Genomic DNA, 12,468 nt, shown 5'->3' with positions numbered 1-12,468 from the left:
AACTATTGAGCAAGTTTTTTAAAATTGCTCTTTCCAGTAAGCTTTAGTTTCAGAATGATGATAAGTCTTGTATTTCCACAGTCTTCTTGACAGCTTTATGCTAGATGTATCTTGCTTGGAGAAGACAAAGATATCTGTAGGTATCACCTTCATTCATATGTTCAATGTGACTCCTGGATTCAAACTCAAACTTTTAGTCTCTAAATTTTTCTTGGCATATATTAAGATTTTACACCTATAGTTTAAAGGACATTTTGATATCAATGAAGGAAAAATTCTATGACATGAAGGAGCTCTTTAATATATTTTAGTGGAATTATATAACTTGATATCATCCACATACAAAAAGTGATTAATAAAATATTTGGCTCAATTTGCTTTGATTTGCCCGACTGTATATATTTGTTACAAGAGATTTTTTTTTATAGAGGGGGGAAGTAAGAGGGAGAGAAAATAAATATTTGTTAATGGAAGGGGAAAAAAAGCTGTACTTCATTCTATTTAAGAGAGTTGATAAAGGTATATATGATACAGTGGAGTGACTTAAGAAGAGTAATTTAAGAGTCTGGGTTTGAATCACAAATCAGACATTTATCTAGCTGTGTGATCCTGGACGAGTCACTTAACCTTCTTGAGCTTCAGTTTCCTCATCTGTGAAATGAAGAGGCTGGACTCAATGATATCCAAGGTCTCTTCCAACTCTAATTCTATAAATCTATGATCCTTTGTATTCAAAGCTAGTCAGAACCACCATAAGCTTAAATTGAGCAAAGATGTCATGTTATACAGCAATTATTCCTGATGGCGATTATTGTGTTAGTGGCATGTTTAATTGTTCTTGATAGCAATTATTGTATTGGTGGCATATTTTAAATACAACAGTTTTCCATGTGAATATAAAATAATCTAATATTCTCACTATAATTGGGTTTATTTTATGTAATTGTAGCACACGAATAAGTTACAAGTGCAGAATTGGGTTAAAAGGTTTTGTGATAGACAACAAAGGTAATACAAATATCATGGTGCAGCTTGCTCAATAATTATTGAATTGCAAGTAAGTTGCTTTTTCTGAGACTCTTAGTAACACCTGTTTTGTTCATTAGCCAATATATTACATTCTTATGTAAATATCTTTGGGTTTTTTTTTGGTGATACAAGCATTGAATACATCATATAAAAACACAAATAGTAATTGGCCAATATTTGGATAAATTGTTGGTGTTCTCATATTATGGTGATAGGTATTAATGCCTTCTATTAAAAAAATGTAGTGCCTTCCTAGTAATTTGTGTAGTACTGAGAAGTGTTTCAGCCAATAGTTAAGGATCTTAACCAGCTCTAGAGCTTTCTGTTTTGCAGAGAAGCTATGTACTTCAGTTATCTCTCTTAAAATAATTATTCTGTAATTGATTATATAAATGGTGTCCAAACTTTCTAATTCTCGTCTGAGTAAGCTTGCTTTTTCATCGTGTTGGATTTTCTGTGACCATATAGATGACCAAAAATTTTGTACATCCTTTCTTTGGCAGAAGATGACATTGCACAGTGGAAGGAACAGTGGGTTCAAAACAAAAAACAAAACTAGTTTAAACCTAAGCTCTGCCACTTATTGCTTATGTGACCTTGGTCAACTCCTTTAACCTCTCTGGACCTAATACAGTGCCTAGGCCCTGTGAACACAAAGAATGAGATGACATTTACTCACAAGGAACTTACATTCTGATAGGGGACACAACAGCATATATATGTATTTGTGTATGTTAATATATGAATGTATACATGATATACATCTGTATTTCATATATATATGAATGTATACATGGCACACACACATAAATATACAAGCAAACATTTATATATGTATATTTGTATATGATCTAGTCAAACTGGCCTTTTCTTTCTTTCATTCATAATACCCCATCTCTCAACTCCATGTTTTTGCAGTGGCCAGCCTTCACAAACAGAATGCATTCTTTCCTATTCTCCATCTTAGAGCTCCTCTCTTCCTTTAAGATTCTCTCCTGAGCTCCAGTCATACCACCAACTGACTTTTGCATATTATTGGTTGGATTTCCAGTAGCTACATCAAGCTCGTTAAAAACAGAAGTCACCCTCCTTCCTCCTAAAACCCTCACATCTTCTGAATTTCCCTTTTACCATCAAGTGCACCATGAACCTCCCAGATACTCAGGTTTGCAACCTCTGCCATCCCTGACTCCTCACTCTCACTCTACTTATCCAATCTGTTGCCAAATTCTGGAATTTCTACCTTCACAATATCTTTTTTATATGTTCTCTTCTTTCCACTCACACAACCACTTTAGTTCAGGCCCTAATCATTGCTCTTGGATTAGTGCAATAGTTTTCTAATTGGTCTCTCTGCCTCTAGTCTCTCCCAATTCCGGTCCAAGCTCTATTCAGCTGCCAGCAAGATTCTTCTATCCTGCCATGTCAGCTCCCAGCTCAAGGACTTCCAGAGGCTGTTATCTCCAGCATCAAATACGCATTCTTGTGGCAAAGCTTTTCACAACTTGGCCTCTTCCTACCTTTCTAGTCTTCTTGGACTGTACTCTCTATACTCTATATTCCAGCAACATTGTCTTACTTGCAAGTTCCTTGAACACAACATTCCATCTATGTCTGCATTGCCTGTCCCTGCGCCTGGAATGCCCCTGACTTCTGCTTCTTGGCTTCCCTCGTTTCCTTCAAAACTCAGCTCAACCTATTGAAGAAAACCTTTCCTAGTTCCCCAGGTTGCTGATGCTTTCTTCACTCGCTCAAATTGCCTTCTGTTTATTATTTACCTATTGCATTTAACATTAAAATAAAAGTTCCTTGAGGGTAGGAGCAAGGCTTTTTGTTTTGTTCCGCCTTTATTCTTATTTCCAGAGCTTAGCACAACACCCCACATAGAGTAAAAACAAGACTTGCTCGTTGACTTGACTTTCTTACATGGCAATAGCCACTGCACATATTGCTGTTGTCAGGGGCTGAAATGATTGTAAACTTTCTGTCAAACATTGTGAGAAAACACATTCATTCGTGATAGTTGCTGGAAATAGTGGCTTTTTTAGGTTACTCTGTTTCGGCATAATTAGTCCAGCTGGTTGGAATCACATCCACAGGCATTCTGGAATTCTAGTCTAAGAATTCCCATCTCTTTTTTGAAATCATTTCAGATGCCGGAACTATTTTTGTCATCTGTCTCATTATGAAGTATAACTTCTAGAGTTTGCGCTGAATGAAGATTTCTAATGACCCCAGATTTTCCAACTTTCCCACTTCTGGTTTTGGTAGCTCTATTTCATCAAAACTAAACTTCAATATAGTTATTTTTATTATTGTCTCGTACTGGTCAGCAATGCATTGTTGTGTGACTGGGAACAAAAGGTATTATTGATACAAAATCCTTGACTACAATTTCTGAGCTTAGTTTCCCAGTCATGGGATATCATGAAAACATTTGTGTCTTCAATATATTTTATACATACTTGCTGTTTGCTTGCTTTGGGGGTCAGCACCATCTGCACCAAGGTATTTCTAAAAGGTAGGCTATTGGAATGATTTTTTGCAATGTAGATTGTCTTCTTGTAATAGAACATGAAGGAATGCCTGTGTCAAGCTGATCATCATGGCTTTAAGTAGGGCCAGCTTATTTCTTTGAGTATCAGAAGCAGATAAATGACAATGACAGGGATCGTAGCCCAATCAATTAGAATCATTAAACCCTAATTCACCAGCATTTCATGGTTCCTGGGGTCCTGCCAGGCTTTCACAATTTAGGGCACACAAAGTCCGTGATTTATCTATCTACCTACCTATCTATCTATATCTGAACAGAGACACACAGATACACACATGTATATATATACACAACATATACATACATGTACATATATGTATATATGTATGTATATATTTATTTCCCTTAATTTGCCATATACATGGCATTCCCCTAATTTGCCACTGCTTCCTCTTCATAATGATGTGGACTTTGCGTTGAACTAATTCAACAGAGGCTAGACCTTTTAAACAAGATTTTCCTATTGGCTAAAAATATGGATTCTAAGTTATGACTAGATGGTGGCAAAGGTCTGTTACAATGCTAAAATATTGTGAAGCTATGATTCTGCAAGATTGGGATATTGGTCCACAAAATAGCCCATTTTATTCATTAAATGAGATAGAATATTTCACATTTTGCAAAGTAGGAAGCTCAAGTTTTCCCATCAAAAATGACCAAAAAAATTTCAAGAATTTTGGGGCTTGTAAACTTTAAATAAGAATTAAAACCTTCATAAACAAATGAACATTTTTAGAGTTTATTATTTAAAGTATCAATATTTAAAAAAAATGTCTCAGAGTTCTACTTCCATCCCGTTTCCCTACATGAACCAAGGTTTTTAAATGGCTTTATTCTAGAATTCAATAATTTTAAACAAACTGTTAAGTTAGCCATGCAATTTAATATAATTGAGTTGAGTTTTGTACTCTTTGATTTTTAAATCTCAAAAGTGTATAAGTAGAATACTTTATACTTTGTTCTTCACGTATAAACAAAATCCTAAATTGGTTTCATTTTCTGTGTGACATTTTTCCTTATAAAAAGAACACCTTCATAAGGTTGCCCATCTTTGCCTTAGATAATAAATATTTTAAGACAATATTCAAATCACTGACCTTATAATAAATTTTATTTTCCTGCCTACCTCTCCTCACCACCCCAAAAGAAGGACCTGGCATATATGATCTTCCTACTGAAAGAAAATATAATGACTGCTTCAGATAGTGTCTTACAACACTTGGGATAACTTAGCATGAATCTTTGATATTCTATGAAGAGCACTGAGTAGGATAGGGATTTTTCCCCAATATATTAACATTAAGGGAAGTAACACCGTATGGCAGAAAATGTCCTAGAAAGGGATATAGAGTGAGGATAAGTGGTGTTGAGGTCCCTTCCAGATCTAAGACTCTAAACATACAGCTATAGAAATTTCAAATGCTTCAATTCTATTCAAAATGCCCAGTAAATCTGACACTATCCTTGGACTAATATTGAGATAAAATTAAGTATCTACACAATAATCCACATGGTATTAAATATAATCCTAGGACTGAATGTCTACAGAAAACTGATGTTGTATTTTCCCCATCAATAGAATTTAAGTTAAAATAACTAAAGATTTTAAAAAATATTTTTTCAAAATAAGAGCGCACAGAATGAAATCCCTTTTTGTCCTTTGAGAGTTTTTCAAAAGATAAAATACAAAAGGATTTTGTACAATGTTATATAAGAATTCTCAGAATACCAGAGAGTAGGTTATGTAATCCTGGAGATAAACAGGACATCAACATGAACTTGTAGGTTTTCTTTTAAGAGTATATAAATCTCTTCTCAGGTCTACAGATCAGACTTATTCTAACTGATGATAGAAAATAAAAAAAAATCTATTTTCATGAAACTGTCCTTTGATAACTTCATCAAACTTGTTTTTGTAAAATCTTAAAAAAAACACACTGTAAAATCTTTGAGATTTTAGAGACTAATACCAAGGCTTGGGGAATATGTTTCTGGAAGAAGGCTCATAAAATTTTTGCCAAGTCTCAAGAAGGCATAAATAACAACCCACTATAAATCTATGCCATCTATGCTAAAAGACTGAGAAGCACCACTGAAAAAGATAACAAATTAGAAAACAGAAATTTGACATTTAGATATTCTGAATATATTGTTCCACTTTATGAGTATTTTTGCATACACAGTAATAACTGAATGCAAAGTAAACACTCAATATAGTACTTACCCATCACTTAAGTCCCCAGGTAAGCACAAATATAGAAAAATGAAAATAGTTAACTACCCACATCTGTTAATTTTAATTAGGGATAAGAAGATTAACATAAGGCCGAAATGCTCTGGATTAATTCACAATGCAGGGGGAAAAAGATTTTTGATAGATATAAAGTGAAATGAAATGGAATGGGGGGAAAAGCATTTACTCCATCCAAAGGATGATTCTAAAACAAAATAATTACATCATGAACTTTTCTTATATAAGGTTATATATATATAGCCCTTTGTATAGTAAAAAGTCAGGCACTAGCTCCCATTAATAAATTATACTTTTTAATGATACAATCATAACACATGTGGACATATTACAAAAATCTCAGGAAAAATGCATAATCTTTTTCTCAGGACAAAATTCTGAGGTCTAGGAAACTGGATAGAAAACGTGAAAAACATACTGTGATGGAGTGTGGCCCAGTTAAAATCTTTCAACAAGTCAAGGTCCATCAGTCACCTGAAACTTATGGGATTGTCTCCACTGACTTTTCTGTTCTCAACCCAGTATGTTTGTTTAATTGATGGCTCTATAACCACCAACAAATATTGATTATATAATTACTGTATTCAAAGTATGATATGGAACACATAAAGAATAGTATAAGCCACAATCTTAGCTCTTTTGATGCAAAAGTTATCTAAAAAACAAAGCAGAAAAATAATTAAGGATTTTAGAGTAGGGAGGAGAATGACTTCACATAAGTGTTAGGAGTTGAGCTGGATTTTGACAGCAAAGAAGTTGAAAAGGGGAATTCTATGGAAAATGAAAGCTTCCTTCAAACCAAGGAAATAGCAAAATTTAAGGCCTGCTAAGTACAAGGATTTGACTGTTGTTAGAGGCTCAGGCTTCTTTGAATAAGCAGTGGGAAATAAAACTAGAGGTGTAGGGGGTGGGGTCAGGGCCTTGAATTTAAAAAGTTTGATCTAAAGGGCATAGAAAATTTTTGAGTAGGGGACTGGCATAATATAAATGTAGTTTTAGAAAGATAAATTCATCAGCTTTGTGAAGAACAGACTGAATGGAGCAACCAGAGACAAGGAGACCAGTTAGGAATTTATTTCTATATCTATTATGGAACTAGTGGCCAATTAAAATGGTATTTTCAAAACCTAGTTAAGATGACAAATTGTATTTGTGTTCATTTGTCTTCCCCAATATTCAGTTAGGGCCCAAGGAAGGAGGGAAGGGGAGAGGAAACAGTTGCTTAAAAATCCCTACAGAGGAAAAGTGAATAAAAGAAAATAAATGATTGGTAGAAAATAGTGTCAACAAAAGCTTTTGGGCGATTAACTCAGAATTGCATTAGAAACCATACTGCTGACAAAGAAATTCACATTTTGCAAGTTAATTTAAAAAATCAGTTAACATATAGAATCATTAAGATTCATATTAAGCCAATGTGATTGCTACAAAACCAAAATTCTATTACTTCAGTTGAAAATTTTTGAAAAATCTCCTAATAATAGAAATTGGGTTAGAAGGATGTCATTTATAAATGACACTATGATTTTATAAAAAAATCACTTTTTTTAAAGCTAGCAAAGATCCCCCCACAACACATACACATACACACTTTAGAATATACAACTAAAGCATACTTGTTTCCAGTTTTCTTTCCTTCTAATGTATTTAGATGCTGTTCAAGTGTCTCCATAAGACTGCTCGGAGCCTATAATGAAAAAGTAAAAGTGAATGTCTACATTCTTTTCCCTTAGCCTGCCAAAGTTAAAATCCCTGGAACTAGACTATAATCATGTCCTAGAAATCCATAGTTGGGTTCTACTGAACATGTAAGATTCTATCAGATAAGGTTCTTTTGATATTGCAATAATTAAACCCCATTACATAGGATCCAAGATGGACCCACATTATACCTAATTTGACTCTATAGTAAATAGTGTCATTGTGAGGTTTGTTGTTGTTCAGCTGTTTTCAGTCTTGTCCAACTCTTTGTGATTCCATTTGTATTTTTTTTTTAGCAAAGATATTGGAATGGTTTGCCATTTCCTTCTCCAGCTCATTTCACAGATGAGGAAATTGAGGTAAATAGGATTAAGTAACTTGCCCAGCATCAATCACACAGCCAGTAAGTGTTGGGACAGATCTGAACTCAGGAAGATGACCCAGCACTCTATACACTGTGCCACCTAGCTTCTCTTTTGTGAGGTTCTGGCATATCAAATCACAGAAGGCAGGAAAAGTTTAATACTTATACTTAGAAAAATTTATCAGCTAAAGTTCAGTACATCCATTCTCATACTAAGAACAGAAGAATGGTCAAGTGAATCCAAGATAGAAACATATTCCCAAAGCAAATTTATAAAAATACAGTAAAATCTCACTACTATATACCTGAGTGAAAACACTAAGCACAGGGGAAAAATAGGGAAGGAAGGAATCATGGTAAAATAAGCACAAATCTTTTAAATGGTTAATAAGCACTAAAATTTTCTTTTGTTGAGATGTAACTTAATTTAAACAACAAAATAACTTTGTTCTATGTAACTAACAACACCAAAAGATGATTAAAAAATATCTCAAATTTGTTTGAGATACTATCTTTTTTTTGAAGCCTCAGAGATTACCTTAAAAATATTCTAGACAATAGAAATGTGCAGAATTTTACTGCATTGGGAATAATAGGTTCATATAAATATTTCAACTGATTTATCCTAAAACTTTAGAAATTTTAACATTATCTTGATCATGCTAACACTCAAATCCAAAAACTTCACAGATATTTACAGGGCTGTAAAATGACCTATTCATAACTACAATTGAAACTAAATGTAAACTAATCAGGATTTCTTTAGATATGAAAACTTTTTAAAATGGGCTTCAAAGACGCAACCATGTTTTTTATCATTTTAACTGTCATAATAGAAAAAATATAGTAAGAAAATCCCACACCAAATACATTTTATGACAAGATATACTAAATTAACTTTAGGTCAAGAATATAAAAATACATAATTTTCATAGTCTTGTAATTTCATGCTTACATAATAGCTAACATTTATTTAGCACTTTCTATGTGCCAGGCACTGTGCTAAGTGCTTTACATTGACCTTCATGTGATCACATATCACCAGAAATAGGAAAAGTTTCAAATAACAAGTTCACAAAATTATAGCTAAATCTCTAAATAAGTCATTAACAGACAAGAGAATGCTTTGGAGTACAACTCCAACCTATTCAGGATATCCATGATTTCAAAGAAGAGGTCTCTTGGCAACGGAGAGACAGAATACTGGAGTGACTCACTTTGACAATTCTTCTAATTCACAATTTATTGTAAATTTGAAATTGTACATTTCTATTCCAAAATCAACTTACACTACTAGCTAATAATAAAAGCTAATATTTATATGTCACTTTAAGGCTTTAGGTTCAAGATTTGCAAAGCATTTCACCCATCTTATTCGATCCTTACAACTCCATGAAGAAGGTACTATGATTATCCCTATTTTACAGATGTGAGAACTGAGTCTCAGAGGCTAATAATTTTCTTAGGGTCATACACCTAGTAAGAGAAATGTGACAAATTTTGTCAAACCTAGTTAAATGAAGAAGTCATAAATTCATCAGTTTAGTATATGTTTTTTGACCTGTATAATGTGAGATCCTTGGGGGCAAGACCTATTTTTCATTTTTGTCTTATCCCTAGCATCTTACACACAAGTGCTTAATGTTTATTGGACTTAATAAAATTTGTTCAGTTGACCAGTTTGATTTTAATCACATCAAGTACTTAAAAAAATTTTAGGCCTTATTTTTTAAAAATGAGAAACTTTACCCAAATATCAGTGTTTCCTATAGTTACTATTTGCTCTAACAATCCTGATATTACATTGTAACTTCAGCTATATTGTCAAGAGAATAAATATATGTGTATATGTACGTATACATATATATATATATTGCTCTTCACTTATCACAGAATCAACTCTTTCAGCAAAACTAAAATTTTTATTTTAACTATTAAGAAAAATATTCAATGACTATTTTCTAATTGGAAAAATTAAACAGTATAATGAAGTAGAAAGTGGGTAGAAAGCATGTAATTTGAACATGAATAAAAGGTTGACTTTACTTTTGTTCTTAAAATGTCAAAATACTTTTATTTTGGGGGCAAAGAAATTCATTTAAAAGATTATTCTTTAAAATAGGCTGAAAATCAGATTAGATAATTTTTATTGTCTCAATTATTTCAACTTTACTCTGCATTGCAAACTCTGAGGTAAAAAGAATTAATTATATCTCAGATTTCACAATATGTAGAAATAGCTAAAAGACAAAGATATGTTAGCACATCAATAAATTTGGTGTTGTTTGGTTGTTTTCAGTAGTGTGCGACTATTTGTGACCCCATTAGGGGTTTTCTTGGCATACTGAAATGGTCTACCATTTCCTTCTCCAGATCATTTTTACAGATGAGGAACTGATACAAACAGGATTAAATGACTTGTCCAGGGTCACACAGCTAGTAAGTGTTTGAGGCTGGATTTGAACTCAGGAAGATTAGGTTTCCTGATTCCAAGCCCAGTGCTCTATCCACTGTGCCACATAGCTGCCCACATTAATAAAAATCAGGAAATAATTTGGACCAATTTAGATGCTAATGATAAAGTTCATGAGTCCTCCCCTGTAATATTAGTTAAATTTCTAATTTTTCAAAAAGGCTAAATAAAAAACATTATTTGAGTTCAAAGAGATTTCATTTTAACAGAAGAGACAACATTTACATATATAAGTATACATAAGATAAATGTAAAGCAATGGGATTCGAGGAGGGCACTTGCAGCTCTGTTTTGAAGGAAACAAGGGATTTCAAGAAGCAGCGGTGAACAGAGCATGCATTTCTGACAGCCAATGGCAGCCAATACAAAGGCATTGATCTATAAGGAATAGTAAGAGAGCCAATTTTCCTACACCATAAAGTGTGGTAAAGGGAGAGGAAGGTTAGAACCAGGTAAAAGGCATAGAGGAGTTTATATTTTATCCTTGATGTAACTAATAGAAACTGAGTGACATGATCAGCCCTCACTTTAGAAAAAGTGCTTTAATAACTTTGGGAAAGATGGTTTAGAACAAGGCAGTACTTGAGGCCAGTGAATGAATGAATGAATATTGCATGCCTACTACATGCCAAGTGTTGTGCTAAGCACTAAGGACACAAAAATTAAGAGGTCATTGCAAGAGGTGATGAGGGCCCAGACTGGGATGGTAGCCACTGGGGTAGAAAGGGAGAGATGTTCAAGACATTGTGGAAGGATAATGACAAGATATGGCAATTAAGTGCACTTACAAGATGAAGGAAAGTGAGAACTCAAGAATAATGCTGAGGTTGAGAACTTGGTTGACTGGATGTTCAGGAAGCTGGCAGAAATGCGGAGGTTCAGAAGAGGTGTGGGTTTGTGGGAAAGGATGATGAGCTCTGTTTTGGAAAGGCTGACTTTGAAACGCCTACAAAACACCTAGTTAGAAATGTCTGATAGAGATCTGCTAGTTATAACTGGAGGTCCAGAAAGAAAAGAGTCAAGTTAAAAACAACCTTTTTACTACCATATTTGGCTTGTTAGAGTGTATAACTACTAGGAGAATTTCTATCTGATCATAATGTCAATATGGCTGATACAAAAGTAAATCAAGTCAACATTTTTAAAGAAACATAGTATGGAAAAGTACTGCAAAAGTTAACTATTTCAACCCCTGCACACCAACGATTCCATTTAGGAACCAAGTAGAAATAAGTTCATCCTTTTCAGTGGAAAAAGAGAAAGTACTTTGATTTTTTTCTTGAAAATTTTTTTTCTCCAACAATTCATGGATTATGTCTCAAATCTCTGCTAAGGAGTACACCAAAATGTCTCTGTCATTGTTAAAGAAAGCAAGGAAATATACAGCATGCAAGAATACTCAACAGTATTCTGAGTCACTCAAGTAAAAACAGCGCCAATCTAGTAGACACTAATTGAATTAGAACACAAATCTAAAGAACGAAAGGATAGCTTTTGAGAAATAGAAGATAATAGTAATATTGTATCAGAGTTACCAATTCACCAGCATCTGTCTTTAAAAGAACTTTTATTACTAGTGGTTTTCAGATCAGTCAGAAAAGTCTAAAAAGTTTTTCATAAGTAGAGATCATAAGTTTAGAACAGTTGTATCCAAAAAGCAAATTAGTACCTTCCCAACAATCTTTTTGATGGAAAATAGAACTGATTACAAGAAGAAGTACAATAAATAAGTCAAATGCAAGGGGAAATGACTTACAAATTTTTCAGATTAATTTGAAAATTTAAAATTTTTCTTTGGTCAGTTCTTAAAAAAACACAAACTATTAAATGTTTAAAGGTACCAGTTCTGATAGCAATATAATCTTCAATCCTCATCTTCTCACACCTAAAACTTACATGTCTCTTTGAAAAAGTTAGTAAGAAATTTCAAATATATAGCTATTCTTATAGGTGGTTATAATGAAAATTTAATGAGATAAATGGGCTTCAGACAACTAGCTTGATTTCTCATGATTCTTCTCTATTTTCTTGATTGTGGTTGTGGTTTGTCCTTCGTTTTCAAAGAGGGCCATGACATCAGGGAGATGATGACA

General features: G+C 33.5%; 1 protein-coding gene across 2 annotated transcripts in view; it reads right to left on the bottom strand.

Moving 5' to 3' along the window:
* The window catches only part of SNAP91 (synaptosome associated protein 91), a 166,520-nt gene that overhangs the window by 68,897 nt on the left and 85,155 nt on the right, over positions 1 to 12,468 (bottom strand). For both annotated transcript variants that reach the window (XM_036766826.1, XM_036766827.1), the window contains exon 10: positions 7,454 to 7,524. In XM_036766826.1, the coding sequence (XP_036622721.1) occupies positions 7,454 to 7,524 (71 nt within the window). The remainder of the gene's footprint in view (positions 1 to 7,453; positions 7,525 to 12,468) is intronic.

The sequence above is a fragment of the Trichosurus vulpecula genome, chromosome 7 (assembly GCF_011100635.1).
Source record: "Trichosurus vulpecula isolate mTriVul1 chromosome 7, mTriVul1.pri, whole genome shotgun sequence".
NCBI classification, from domain to species: domain Eukaryota; kingdom Metazoa; phylum Chordata; class Mammalia; order Diprotodontia; family Phalangeridae; genus Trichosurus; species Trichosurus vulpecula.
This window is presented reverse-complemented; position numbering and strand designations above follow the sequence as displayed.